Below are 12,588 nucleotides of genomic sequence, written 5' to 3'. Positions count from 1 at the left end.
CTTCTTTGTTCCCAGTTCCTTTTTTATTACAACAGCCTGAGTAAGGAACGGAAGTTTACATGCATATCCCAAATGAGCCTTGAACTACCCTATGTTAGGGCTAGGCCACCCCCTGGAGACTGTCCCCTGTGAGATGCCAGAGCACACACTCTCTCTGCCCTGTGCAATAGGCCACACTTTAGGATCAGGGAACGTGGGGAAGACGTTTAACCCTGTGCTCACCCCAAACATCACACACCCACAACACCCACCATCAGGAGGCTGTGCAGCCTGTCTTGTGAGCCATCCTGAGATCTTCAGATGAAGGACAGTATGTAATTTCATTATTATTATTATTAAAGGCAAGATGCTTCACTCATCTTTGTGTCTGGGCGCAGCACTTAGCTTTTTGCCCAGCTGGGAACTAGGAGCTAATATCAACGTCGACACAAATGCTGGGAATTTCACCGTAGCCATTAAAGGCATCTGTGGTGACTTCACAAAAAGCTGGCTGGCTGTTCTGCTCCCTACGCTGGGGGTGGGGGGAGGCAGCAGCATCCGGCTGATTGAGATATCATGTTACTGGCCTGCTGGCCTCTGGCAGCAGTTTTTGTGTGGGCTCCTTGGGGCTTGTGTCACGTTGGACTGCCTTCCTTGGCGGTCTTGCTGTTCATGGTAATACCTGCTTTTTTATGTGAGTCCTGTTGCATGAACACTTGTCCACCAAGCTGCCTTCAGGGGTAGCAGCGTTCTCCATTGCTACAGCTCCAAAAAGCAACCCCCCCTGACTTGTGTACCGTGCTGCAGAGGAAGGCAGTTGTGTGAGCCCAGAAGGAGAATGGAGCTGAGCTGCTCCTCAGCTGAAAGGTGCTGCCTGCCCTTCTCCAGCAAAGGAGTTTGCATCTTAGAGAGAAGCGGTATGCATCCTAGGTGCCTTGTGGATTCCTGGGGCTCACAGTGGCCTGCTCAGCTAGCTTCCTTCTTCCCAGCGCTTGAGCACTTGATGCCCTCCAGATGTGGCTGGACTTCAGCTCCTGTCATCCCTGGCTAGCATGGTCACTGGTCAGAGCAGATGGAAGCTGCATGCCAGCAACATCTGCAAGGGCCTCAGGGTTCCCCCCTGGGCTCCCACATTAAGACAGCAGGTGGAGAATTTGTGCCCCCCCCCCCACTGTTGCTGCCTGCAGTTCCCATCATCCCTGTTCAGTGGCCATGCTGGCTGGGGCTGATGGGAGTTGGAGTCCCACAAACCGCAAAGGTCTGCAGATTTCTCCAGACCTGGTTTGTCCTAGCAATTGTCAAGATTGGCTGTGGCCAACAGGAAAGGAATGCTCTAAAGATAAATTTTTGCACGTTCAAAAGCATCTCACGTGTGCCAGAGGGATGGGGAGGGGGGGATTTCTGCCTCATGACGGTCCTGTCTGAGGCAGCCATGCCTGTCCCCCACCGGGCATGAAGCTTGAGGGAGGGAGGCCAAATGCTCTTCTGCCCACTCAACCTGCCTCTCTTTCTCGCCTGCAGGAGTTTGCAAGTGTTTGAAAAAACGGGCATCCCCCACAGCGAGCTACTGCAGCAGCAGCAGCAGGAAGAAGGGGGAGGGCCGCTGAGCGGCCCCCTGAAGTACCCCAACCCTTGCATCCTCTGGCTACATGCAGAGCAGGCAGGTAAAAAAGAGGGAGGGACTAAAGGCCACAGCCCTTTGACTGAGTATTTCTTCCTTCTTTGCCTACACCTGTCCTCCACCCCCTGGGCAGTGGTGAAAATGTTGCTTTTCTGATCCTTTCACAAGGCCCGCTTAATCTGCATGCAAAATGTGAATATTCCTGGCTTTTGCATAGTATGCTTTTTTAAAAAATCACCTGGTCCATTTCAGGGGTTGGAGAGGTGGGCCACTTCCCCAGCCCCCAGTAAATTCCAAACCAACCAGATTATTCCAGAGAACAAAAGGAGGAAATAGCAATGCTGCTTCCCTCTCACCCTCTGAGATCAGGTGGATGATGTGGCCTGGTGCCATGTGTGACCTGATTTTGCCTGTGGCATCCAGAGCGATATTTCCCAACCTGTTCCATGGGGTGGGCGTGCCTTTGCGCGGCTGCATCCTTAACCTTCTGGGTGCTCCTCAGTTCTAGAAGAACGGCTGGACCAGCGGGTGGATGCGATGCTGGAGGCTGGGCTGCTGGGAGAGCTGCGGAACTTCCACCAGCGATATAACCAGGAGAGGGTAGATGAGAACAGGTGAGTTTCTTCCCATCTCCCCCCACAGCCCGCCTTGCCACTTCCTGTCCTGGCATTCATCCACCCAGGATGGGGATAGAGGTCAGAGGCTGGGACTCTGTGTGGTTGCAGGATGTCGGGGGGGGGGGGCGGCGGGGAGTGGCCGAGAGCACCAAGCACCCATGCAGCGGTTTTCTTCTTCTGAAGTGCTGAGACTTGATCTGAAATGCACCCTGTGCATGGCTCATAATGGCTGGAACGGGTGTGCCTGTCCCCTGACGGACTGGCCAGCCTGGATCTCAGCCCCCAGTGCACAGAGGGGCTTGTGGTGTTTTGCCGTTGGAGAACAGGCTGACCTGCCTGCTTTCCCCCCTTCCTCTGCCTCAGCCAGGATTATCAGCACGGCATTTTCCAGTCCATCGGCTTCAAGGAATTCCACCAGTTCCTGATTGCAGAGGGCAAGTGCTCAGAGGAGATGAGCCAGCAGCTCCTGAACCAAGGTGGGGACCGGGCTGGAAGGAAAGGGGCTGCTCTTGCTGCAGGGAAGGGATGGGCAATGTTTTTCAACATTTGGCCAGCGAGTTTTGGGTTTCACGGCCATACATTTTGGATTTATGTATTGTGGATGGAACAAACGTTCCTCAGCTTTTGAAAACCCTACTTTGCATCTGTAGGGAACTGTTTTATACCAGGTCAGACCCTTGGCCCATCTAGGTCAGTGTAGCTAACACAGAGAAAAAATCAGAGAAGAATAATTGAACCTCTAGAAAAGCATTCCCAGCAGCTGTGTGGCATGGGCAAGATTCTTTGAGGGAAGTGGCTAGCAGCTGGGCTGATTTGAAGCTGGTTTTAATTTTCAGTGTAAACGCTGCCTTGCAGTTTCAGACTCTTTGCGGGAGGGTGGTTCTTTTGGTGTTTTCTCCTCCCCAGTCTTGCTGAGAAGGATCTGTCCTTTGCCCCCTTGGGGCATCAGTTCTTGCAGTATGTGAGCACGTCCCCTTTCCCAGGCTTGCTCCCTGCCCAGGGTCCTTGTCCTCTGTGACCTCTCCTCTGTTTATGATTTTAGGAATCCAGGCCCTGAAGATAGTGACCAAAAGGTACGCCCGGAAGCAGAACAAATGGGTCCGGAACCGCTTCCTGAGACGTAAGTCCTTCTTTCCTGCCTCCATTCTCTCCTGCCGTTTTGCTCTCTGCCGGCTGTCCTCCCCTCCCTCCATTTCCTATTTCTGCCTCCTTGAAGTCTGCATTTCCCCCTCTTCTCTTGGGTCTTCATTGGGGCCAATGCTCACCCGGATTCCTCTGCCCTCACCTCAAAAACTGCCAGTGCTCAGTTTTGTGAAACTCTTCTGTTCCTTTGAGCATGTGTAGAGTGCCTTCTCCTTAAAGTGACGTAGCCCTCACCCACAACCTACTCAAGAGGGTGTGGCTTTCCTTTCTAGTTCCAGCCCTGCCTTTGATCTGATCCACTTCCCTGTCTCTCCCTATGCAGGCTGGGCCTAAGGCCATACCTAGGCCTGTGAATTGTAAGCAGAGTAAGCAACTTGTTCCCTGTCAGTCACCGGCCAGGCAGAGAGAGAGAAATGTGTTGGGATCCTATGCAGACCCCCCCACACACACTGTGTCCCCCTGCCATTGAATCATCCTGGAGTGAAATACGGGGGGGGGGGGGGGAGAGACAGCTGCCCTTCCCAATCCGATTGGCTCCTTCCTGGCTAGCTGCACAGCCTCCTCTGGCTGGGAGCCAACCGGACTTCCCTCCCTTTGCTCCAGGCTTGGAGGAGAGCCAAGATTGACAGCTGGGAGCCGAGCACTTGTTGAAAGGTCCTTGGGAGATTTGTGAGGCAGGGTGAGGGGGGCAGGGGTGGGGAGGAGCCTTCAAGAAACCCAAGAAGGGAGGAGGAACAAGAAGAGGCTTTGGGTCGATGGCCCAGGCTTTTCCCGGCACAGGTGCAGCGCTGCCCGCGCTCCCTCTCCAGCCAAAAAGCCGACAGGTGCTCCCTGGGCTGGTGGTTTTTGTGGTCAGGGCATTAAGAGGCATCACCTGCTTAGGTTTTGGCACTAGGGAAGCCTTTTGTCTCATCTGGTGCCACTGAGCTTGCCCAGCCAGCTGGCAGTTGGACCTCAGAAGGGCAGGAGCTGGAGGGGGGAAACCAGGAGGAGTTTTTGGCTGGAGGCAACCTGCAGGAGATGGAGGTAGGAAGTGGAGAGCGGGGTGGGCTGCCACACCCCTGGATTTCTCAGGCGGGGATTTGAGACTGCAGGCCCCATGGTACGAATTTGATGCAGGATTTGGAATGCCTACAGCAGAAGTTGTTTTGAAAAGAACACGTTTCTAGATCTCATGGAAGAAGGCACAATGGTTTGCACCTTTCTTTAAATTGGGGTGCTGGGGGATCCTTTTCTTTTCTGGGCAACATTCCAAGGGCCAGACTTCAGTGGTGGGTGGGGCCCTTGGTACCCATGTGGTGGTTTCCCCCCTTCCAAAAGATGCTTGACCATTCTCCTTTCCTTGAGGAATAATGTGAAGTTGCCCTCTCTGTTGCTCAGCCTTCTGCTTTTATGCCAGGCAGGGTGGGAGCAAGTGGACCTCTGCCAGACTGGCAATTGGGGTGGGCAGGCTGCTGACCCTCACTGCTGCCTTCCCTCCCCCCCCCCCCCCCCCCCGATTTCTTACCTTGGTCTCTCTAGGGCCCGGCCCAAACGTGCCCCCTGTTTATGGCTTGGAAGTCTCGGATCTCTCTCAGTGGGAGGAGAAAGTGCTGGAACCTGCCGTGCAGATCGTGGAGAGCTTTGTCCAGGTACCTGCTAGGCAGGGGAGCTAGAAACAGCATATAAAAAAGTTTCAAATCAACAGAGACTCAATGCTAGGAAAGTGGAAGCCACCTTTATGCTGAGTCAGCTCCCTGGTTTCTGTAGCCTAGTCTTGTCTGCTCTGACTGGCAGTTGCACTCTAAGGCCAGAGGACGAGAGAGATGCCTTTTTGCAGGACCTTGCCTGACCCAAACTCTGGGGAAGCCGTCTCTTAAGAGTGGGGCTTGGAGCTCTGTGGAGAACCTCCATGCAGCTGAGGAGGACCTGCAGGAACCCACAGAAGCCTCAAGGCAGCCAGAAGTGCCTCATCTCATGATTATGGATCGGTTTACATGGTAGGGGGTCGGGCTAGAAGACCTGTTGGGTGCCTTGCAAATCTACAGTTCTGAGTTACAGTGAACTGCAGCTGCCATTTCAGTGCCCATTTGCCCAGTTTGGAGAGAGCCTTTGGGAATTCTTTGCAATCTGTTTTTTTTGCCTTCTGAATCATTTGGTGTCATCCACAGAGTTGGCCACCTCACCCCTCACCCCTAACTCTATAGATCATTAATGAAGAAATGAAAGAGCCCAGGCCCCCTTGGAGGGACCTCACCTCTCCTACCTCTTTGAGAACTGCCCATTTATTCTTATTCTCTGCTGCCTATGTTTTAACCTTGGACAGATCTAGTAAAGGGCCTGTCTTCTTACCTCATGCAAACTGCTAAGTTTTCTCAGGAGCCTTTGCTGAGGTGTTTTTCATTCTGTCCATGGAGGGGGCTGCATGTGCTGATGTGGACAGACCCAAGTGCTCTCCCCTCCAAATGTCCCCTTGCTGCTGCTGAAAACCTTATTTCTGCTAAGCAAAGAAAGAAAATAACTAGCTGCTGACATTCTGTCTGGCTTCCTCCTTCACCTCTACAGTATGGACTTTTCCAGGCTGAGAACCTGCAGCTCACAGATGCATCCTAGATGAGCTCTGATTGTATTTTTTTTAATCACCCCCAAGTGTTCTGCAGAGATTTGACCTTTTTGACCTTCCGTTTCAACTTCCTTCTTACCAGTTCTCTCATTTTCAAGAAGTTTCCTCTTTTGTGACTGTGGCAATCGTCCACTTCCACTTTATGCTGACTTTGGTAGCACTCTGGCTACTGTTTCCATTCAGTTCAACAGCATGTTCAACAGCACAAGGTCCCGGGTGCTGGGTTCAATTCCTAGTGGCACTTCTAGAGACCCCTGTCTGAAATCCTCAAGAGTGACTGCCAGTCTAGACGATTTTGAGCTGGTTGACCAATGGTCTGACTCTGCATAAGGCAGTTTATTATGTGACTTGAAACATGCATTTGCCCGTTTTATGTGAGGGTACATAAATTTGCAAATAAATTGAAAGCAGTTGTCCAGGGGTTGTCACACCTTAATGTGACCAAGCAATGGCTGGGGCTGCAGGGAGGCAGTGCAGAGAGCAGCTAGCTTCTGGCTCCGTTCTGTTCTGTGGGGAAAATAAACAGGCTACAGGCAAAAGATAGGATTACCAGGGTCAGGCATCACCTCTTGGCCCTGGGTTACCCACAGGGACTCCCTAGGGCATGTGTGCAATGTAGCCTTCACCAAGCTGGTGCCCTCGGGATGTTTTCCACTGCAGCTTTCATCAGCCCCAGACAGCGCTGGAAGTTGTAGTCTGAAACATCTGGAAGGCACCAGGTTGGCAAAAGAAACCTGTGGCATCTTGAGTTCCTTCAGGGGTTCCTCTCTCACTCTCTCTCCACACATATCCAGCCTGGTAAAATGCTGAAGAAGAGAGTGAGGCCTCTTGAGCTCCTGCAGAGTCCAGTTTAGTTCACATGTAATGAGTTCCACTGACCATCTCTCCCCATATCTGGAACTGAGTTGTGGGGAAGCTTCACAGGGTGGGAAGAGGCCTGGCTTGCTTAAATTCTGAGGCCAGGGGCCCGCTTGCCTTTTAAGGAATGGAGGGGCAGCCCCTCTGTCACCCTCTTCTTTTGCTGGACCATTCTTCTAAGCCAGTGGTTCCCAAAGTAGATGGCACCACCTCCTGGGGGGTTGTGGGATTCCCTAGACGGGGTGCTAAGAGGCAAGGGGTGTAAATGACTATTAGGCTTCCAAAAGCTAGTATCACGGGACCAAGTCCATTAATTCTGTTAAATTAATTAAACTAAATGCCTTTGATTCGGTTTTGAACAAATGCACCATTAAATGGTTCCTGTTTTGTATTTTACTGTGTGGTTTCCTTCCTTAGTGGGTCATGCAAACTGCTATTCTGAGCAATGCTTTTTAAAGGGCAGGGTAGGGGGCAGCTGGGGATGAGTCCGAGGGGACAGCTGGCAACCACTGGTCCAAAATGTCATTTCCTCACAAGGGGCGGCAGCCACCGGCCGAGCCCATCACGATGGCAGACGAGGCAGGGGAAGCCCAGGAGGGCAAGCGGAGGTGGCACATGTGTGAGCTGTGCAGCAGAGTCATCATCGGGGAGAGAGAGTGGAAAGGTAAAGGATTGCGCTTGCAGGAGGTTTTGGGTGGGGGGAGGTGGAAATCGTGGCCGGGGGATGGGGTGGGAATGGGGAGGGAGCAAAAGGAACAAAGCTCTCCCAGTTCCCTGGAACAAAGCCCTGCTCCCCACCCCCTGCCCCCTGCCCCCCAAATTTCCTCAACCTCTTCCTGCCTGCCAGAGTGATCAGCTCCTGGAGGGCTGTTTACAGCATTCTTATAAAAGGAGCCAATTTACAAGGGGGTGGGGAGAATCATAAACCCTTCCAGGAGCCGCCATCTGTCATTTTATCCTCCTCTCCCATCTTCCCCTCGCCCCCCGAACTTTCCACTACTGTAGCTGTAAAAGCAGTTGCCTCCTTGGGCAAAGGGATCTTGAACCCAGCAATCGCATGCAAGGCAGGAGTGATCTGCTTCTGTATTAAATGTGGGGTGTGGGGAGAGAAATTAGCATTTCTTCAGGGAGAAGCTACTTCCACTTGCTTAAAACAGCAGGAAGCTGGCCATTGAAGGTGAAAGGGATGCGCTTGATTTTCTTGTCTGAGCTTGGCCTTCTCCAGGCGTTTTGGACTACGACTCCCATCAGCCTCAGCCAGCGGGGCTATGTGATAATGGGGCTGATGGGAGTGGTAGTCTAAAACATCTAGAAGGCTGTCTGTAATTCAGTCCTTTATGAATGCAGCGGGAAGAGTTGAAAGGGTTTTTTTAGTGCAGCAGAAACAAAGAAGCCAAAGGCTTGTTTTGCAGGTAACGTCTGAAAGATTTATTTTTCAATGGGAGTCTGTTGTGGTCTTCACATGCATCCAACTGGCTTGGTAGTGATATGATGGCATCTATCACTTCAAATCATGGTTCTCTTAAAGAACCCTCTTTTTAGAAAGATTTAAATATATGTATATACACACATGCCTCCCTACAAGAAGAAAACTGGCTCATGAGATGAGAACTGGCTGTGTTAGAACATTTCTACCTTTATTTGCAGGGATCATTTCCAAAAGTGAAAACCATCTGGAAATGTCCTCCCCACCTGCTGTTTTACAATTCCCTCTACCAGCCCAGGAGTCTAGTACCTTATTTCCATGCCTCTTCATAGGCCAGCCTAGAGCTGATAAACCCTGAGGCCAGGCATAGGCAAACTCGGCCCTCCAGATGTTTTGGGACTACAACTCCCATCACCCCTAGTTAATAGGACCAGTGGTCAGGAATGATGGGAATTGTAGTCTCAAAGCATCTGGAGGGCTGAGTTTGCCTATGCCTGCCTGAGGCAGTAGGTGGAAGTGGTGGAATCCTGGCATTTACTGTATCAGATTGCCAGATTGAGTATGCAATGCTGTCCTTAATGGCCCCTTGTTTTTACTAGATGCTTATTACATGATGGAATATTATTTGGAACATTATTTTTTTTAAAAAAGGCGGCCTCTGCAGTCTGAAGTGACTCTCTCAAGAATCACCTAACTCTTCAGGTAGAGAATGCCATTCTTGAATGCTGCCCCATGTTAAAACAAAAACAAAAAACTTTCCTGCAAGTAAAGACAGACTAGGACCCCAGGCCTCTTTGTCCTGTGTCACTTTCCTTCTTGCAAGGAGTTTTGTGTTTTTGTGTGTGTGTGTTTTAGGTTGGAGAGCATTCAAAAATACGATTCCTGCAGTGGGACTGTTAGCTCAGGATTCCTCTGTTATCTCAGACCTACCTGTGGCAGATGTGTAGACCAGGCCAAAATCATGATTGACCTTTACTGTACAGTGCCCAGTATATCCACACAATCATACATTTAGAATAGAATTGAAATATAGGATGGAACTTCTGGTTAGCACTTTGCTTGGAGGATTTGGATAAGAGACTCTCAGACCACACCGATTTCTCTGTAGTTTCCACCCTGAAAGGTACAAAACACATTCAGTGTGTGGAACGAGTGTGTGTTTATAATAAACAGTATTGTATTCTTATTTTTGCAATCTTATATAAAAGCAGCACTGTTCATGGTTTTGTTTCCAAAATGATCTCCTGTTAACCTGTGTTGGCAGAGCACATAAAATCCAAAGGCCACCGTTTCCACCAGAAGCAGCAGCAGCAGCAACAGCAGCAGCAGCGACACTTGACCTCAGATCCCCTTTCCACAAAGCGCCATGAAGAAAGTGCCATGACTGGTGGGAACGAGAGAGAGGAGGAGAAGGATGGGAGTGTGGAAGCCTGTGAAATGTAGACTCCATCTTTGGGAGGAAGGTTGTTGGTGGGAACGCTGGCCCGGGAGGCAGGATCCTACCCTCACCAAGGATCTTTCATTTAAAAAATGCCGAATCACCTTTCTCCAGAGATGGACAGTTCCATTTTATGCAAATAATCGAGTTGATCCAGGCATGAATGCCAGCGTGCTGCTCTACCTCCTGACTATTTTTTTTTAATTTAAAAAGATAAAGGCTATATTTTTAAACATTCCAATACAGTGACTTTTTATTATTGGACCAGCGTGTCTGCAAAGATCCACTGAGCATCCTTTTGGGGAATAGAGGAAGAAGACATGTGAGGAAACGGTCTGCTGCAAAACATCCCCGAGCATTTTAAGCTGCTTCACCTTCTCAGATTTTGTTCCATCTGTTTTTAACAGGGAAATGTCACCATAAGGCAAGGTTCCCCAGTAACTTGGGGGTTGCTGCTAACCTGTTCTCCCTCCAGATGTAGCTTGACTGCAGCACCCAGTTTTTCTGGGTCATGTGGCCAGCATGACTAAGCCGCTTCTGGTGAACCAGAGCACTTCACAGAAACACCATTTACCTTCCCGCTGGTTAGCGGTCCCTATTTATCTACTTGCACTTTGACGTGCTTTCAAACTGCTAGGTTGGCAGGAGCAGGGACCGAGCAATGGGAGCTCACCCCGTCACAGGGATTCGAACCGCTGACCTTCCAATCGGCAAGCCCTAGGCTCAGTGGTTTAGACCACAGCGCCACCCGCGTCCCCTACGCCCCTACCCTATAAAAAGCAATATTCAGGGCAGCAGTTTACACGACCCGCTAAGGAAGATAATCACACAATAAAATTCAAAACAGCAACAGTTAATTGCACATTTATTCAAAACCCAATTAAATCTATTTGGTTTAATTAATTCAACAAAAGCAATGAACTTGTTCCAGTTATACTAGCTTTTCAAATTCTGATAGTCATTCCCACCTCCAACACCCCCCTGCTGCCCCTTTGCCTCTTAGTGCCCCCCAGGGAATCCCCCACCCAGGGGGCAGTACTGCCCACTTTGGAGATCACTGCTTTGAAAGGTTTAGGCCATGGGTAGGCAAACTAAGGCCCGGGGGCCAGATCTGGCCCAATCACCTTCTCAATCAGGCCCGCGGACGTTCCAGGAATCAGTGTGTTTTTACATGAGTAGAATGTGTCCTTTTATTTAAGATGCATTACTGGGTTATTTGTGGGGCATAGGAATTCATTCATTCCGCGCCCCCCCCCCCCCAGGTCTGAAGGACAGTGGACCGGCCCCCTGCTGAAAAAGTTTGCTGACCCCTGGTTTAGGCCTTCCTGTGGCTGCTGGAGAAATGCTTAATGGGGTCAAGAATGGAGAACTGCCCTCTTGGGAGCAGGCTTTGTTTCAAAGAGGCTTCCACCTGGGGACTGGGAGGGAGGGAGAGAGTTATAGGTCTGTGGAGATGCAGGAAGCCCGTTGCTTTGCAGAGCAGTGCTGTGTCAAGGCTGGCACAGTGGCCTGGTGAGGGTAGTTTAGGCAAGCAGCTGTGCCGCAGCAGGACAAAGCTGTGTGAAATAGGAAGCCTGTTTGTGCCCAGACCAAAGACCAGAGCTGACTCTGTGCCCAGGCAAGGCCTGGCCCAGAGAGGGGGCAGATTCGGGGTGCCCTTAAGAGAGAAGTGCCATGAACTGTGCAAATGTCCCCGTTGTGAGTTAATGGGAGAATTTGAGCTCCCTGCCTTAGGCACCCAAAGGTCTTGGAGTAGAGGAAGCTTCCTTTCACCTGTGGCCCATCTAGCCCCGCGTTTTCTACTGTGACTGACAGGCAGGGAATTTCTCCCAGCCCTTTCTGGAGATGCCACTAGGGATAGACGCTGCATGGAGAATCAGTAGGTCTGCCTAGTGAGCTCACAAAGGTACCGTATTTTTCGCTCTATAACACGCACCCGACCATAACACGCACATAGTTTTTAGAGGAGGAAAATCCGTAGGCATGCCACCCGTAGGCATTCCCTCCATAACACGCACAGACATTTCCCCTTACTTTCTAGGAGGAAAAAAGTGAGTGTTATGGTGCAAAAAATACAGTAATATCCTTTCCTGCCCCTTACAGAAGAAGAAACAGCAAGGATCAAAAAGCCCTCTGGCATTTACTCCCATGGGCACAATCACCAGTTGTACTTTCTCAGGTTTGGGGCTGTTATTACTTGGAATCCCTCTGTGTGTGTGTGTAAGAGAGAGAGGGAGAGTAGCGAGGGGGTGGGGACTAGGAAGGCCACTTAGCTCCATCTGCCTACAGCTAATCCGCAGACAAATGCCAGCCTCCCATCTGGCCGCCCTGTGCGCCCCCCCTTCTTTCCTCCAGCCACTTTAGCTAAATGGCTTGGGCCAAAGATAAGGTCATTAATTACAGTGGGATTAAAAGGCAGCGCAAGCCCACCATCACCGTCCCTCCCCTCTGTCTGTATCTTTTACGCAAACCCTGTTTTACACATGCACTGACCCCCAGCCATCCTCACCGCAGCCTCCCTTGTTGCAAATTGGGGGGGGGGGGGTTCAGTCTGAAAGTTCAACTGCACAACCTGCCTTGAATTTTTAAAAAATGTGGCATAAAAGGAAGCAGAATGCCTCTGGGTGTGTGCAGAGTGGCCGTCCCTAAGTAGCCACTTTTAGCATGCGGAAGAAGGGAATTAAAGAGAGATGGGGGTCTCTGGCTAGCAGCAGCTGTGACTTCAAGGTAGCTTGAAGGCGTAGTGGCATTAAAAGTAATGGGGTCGGGGGTTGGCTTTGTCTATTTTGTGACATTTATGCCTTGCTTTTCCTCAAAAAAAAAAAAAAAAAAGTGCAATCAAAGCAGCATACAGAAGCATGTCTAAAAGGCGTGGGTTGTTTGCTAAGTTGAAAGAGGCAAAAG

The 12,588-nt window shown here is 50.6% G+C and overlaps 1 protein-coding gene across 3 annotated transcripts in view; it reads left to right on the top strand.

The window, feature by feature from the left end:
- Nucleotides 1–9,925, top strand: part of TRIT1 (tRNA isopentenyltransferase 1) — a 36,075-nt gene extending 26,150 nt beyond the window's left edge. For all 3 annotated transcript variants that reach the window (XM_077931894.1, XM_077931892.1, XM_077931893.1), the window contains exons 5-11: nucleotides 1,501–1,643; nucleotides 2,103–2,214; nucleotides 2,581–2,693; nucleotides 3,260–3,337; nucleotides 4,882–4,991; nucleotides 7,358–7,484; nucleotides 9,511–9,925. In XM_077931894.1, the coding sequence (XP_077788020.1) occupies nucleotides 1,501–1,643; nucleotides 2,103–2,214; nucleotides 2,581–2,693; nucleotides 3,260–3,337; nucleotides 4,882–4,991; nucleotides 7,358–7,484; nucleotides 9,511–9,689 (862 nt within the window). In that variant the 3' untranslated portion in view covers nucleotides 9,690–9,925. The remainder of the gene's footprint in view (nucleotides 1–1,500; nucleotides 1,644–2,102; nucleotides 2,215–2,580; nucleotides 2,694–3,259; nucleotides 3,338–4,881; nucleotides 4,992–7,357; nucleotides 7,485–9,510) is intronic.
- Nucleotides 9,926–12,588: the final 2,663 nt, after the last annotated feature.

The sequence above is a fragment of the Podarcis muralis genome, chromosome 7 (assembly GCF_964188315.1).
Source record: "Podarcis muralis chromosome 7, rPodMur119.hap1.1, whole genome shotgun sequence".
Taxonomy (NCBI): Eukaryota; Metazoa; Chordata; class Lepidosauria; order Squamata; family Lacertidae; genus Podarcis; species Podarcis muralis.
Note: the sequence above shows the minus strand (reverse complement) of the source record. Positions and strands in the feature narration are given on the sequence as shown.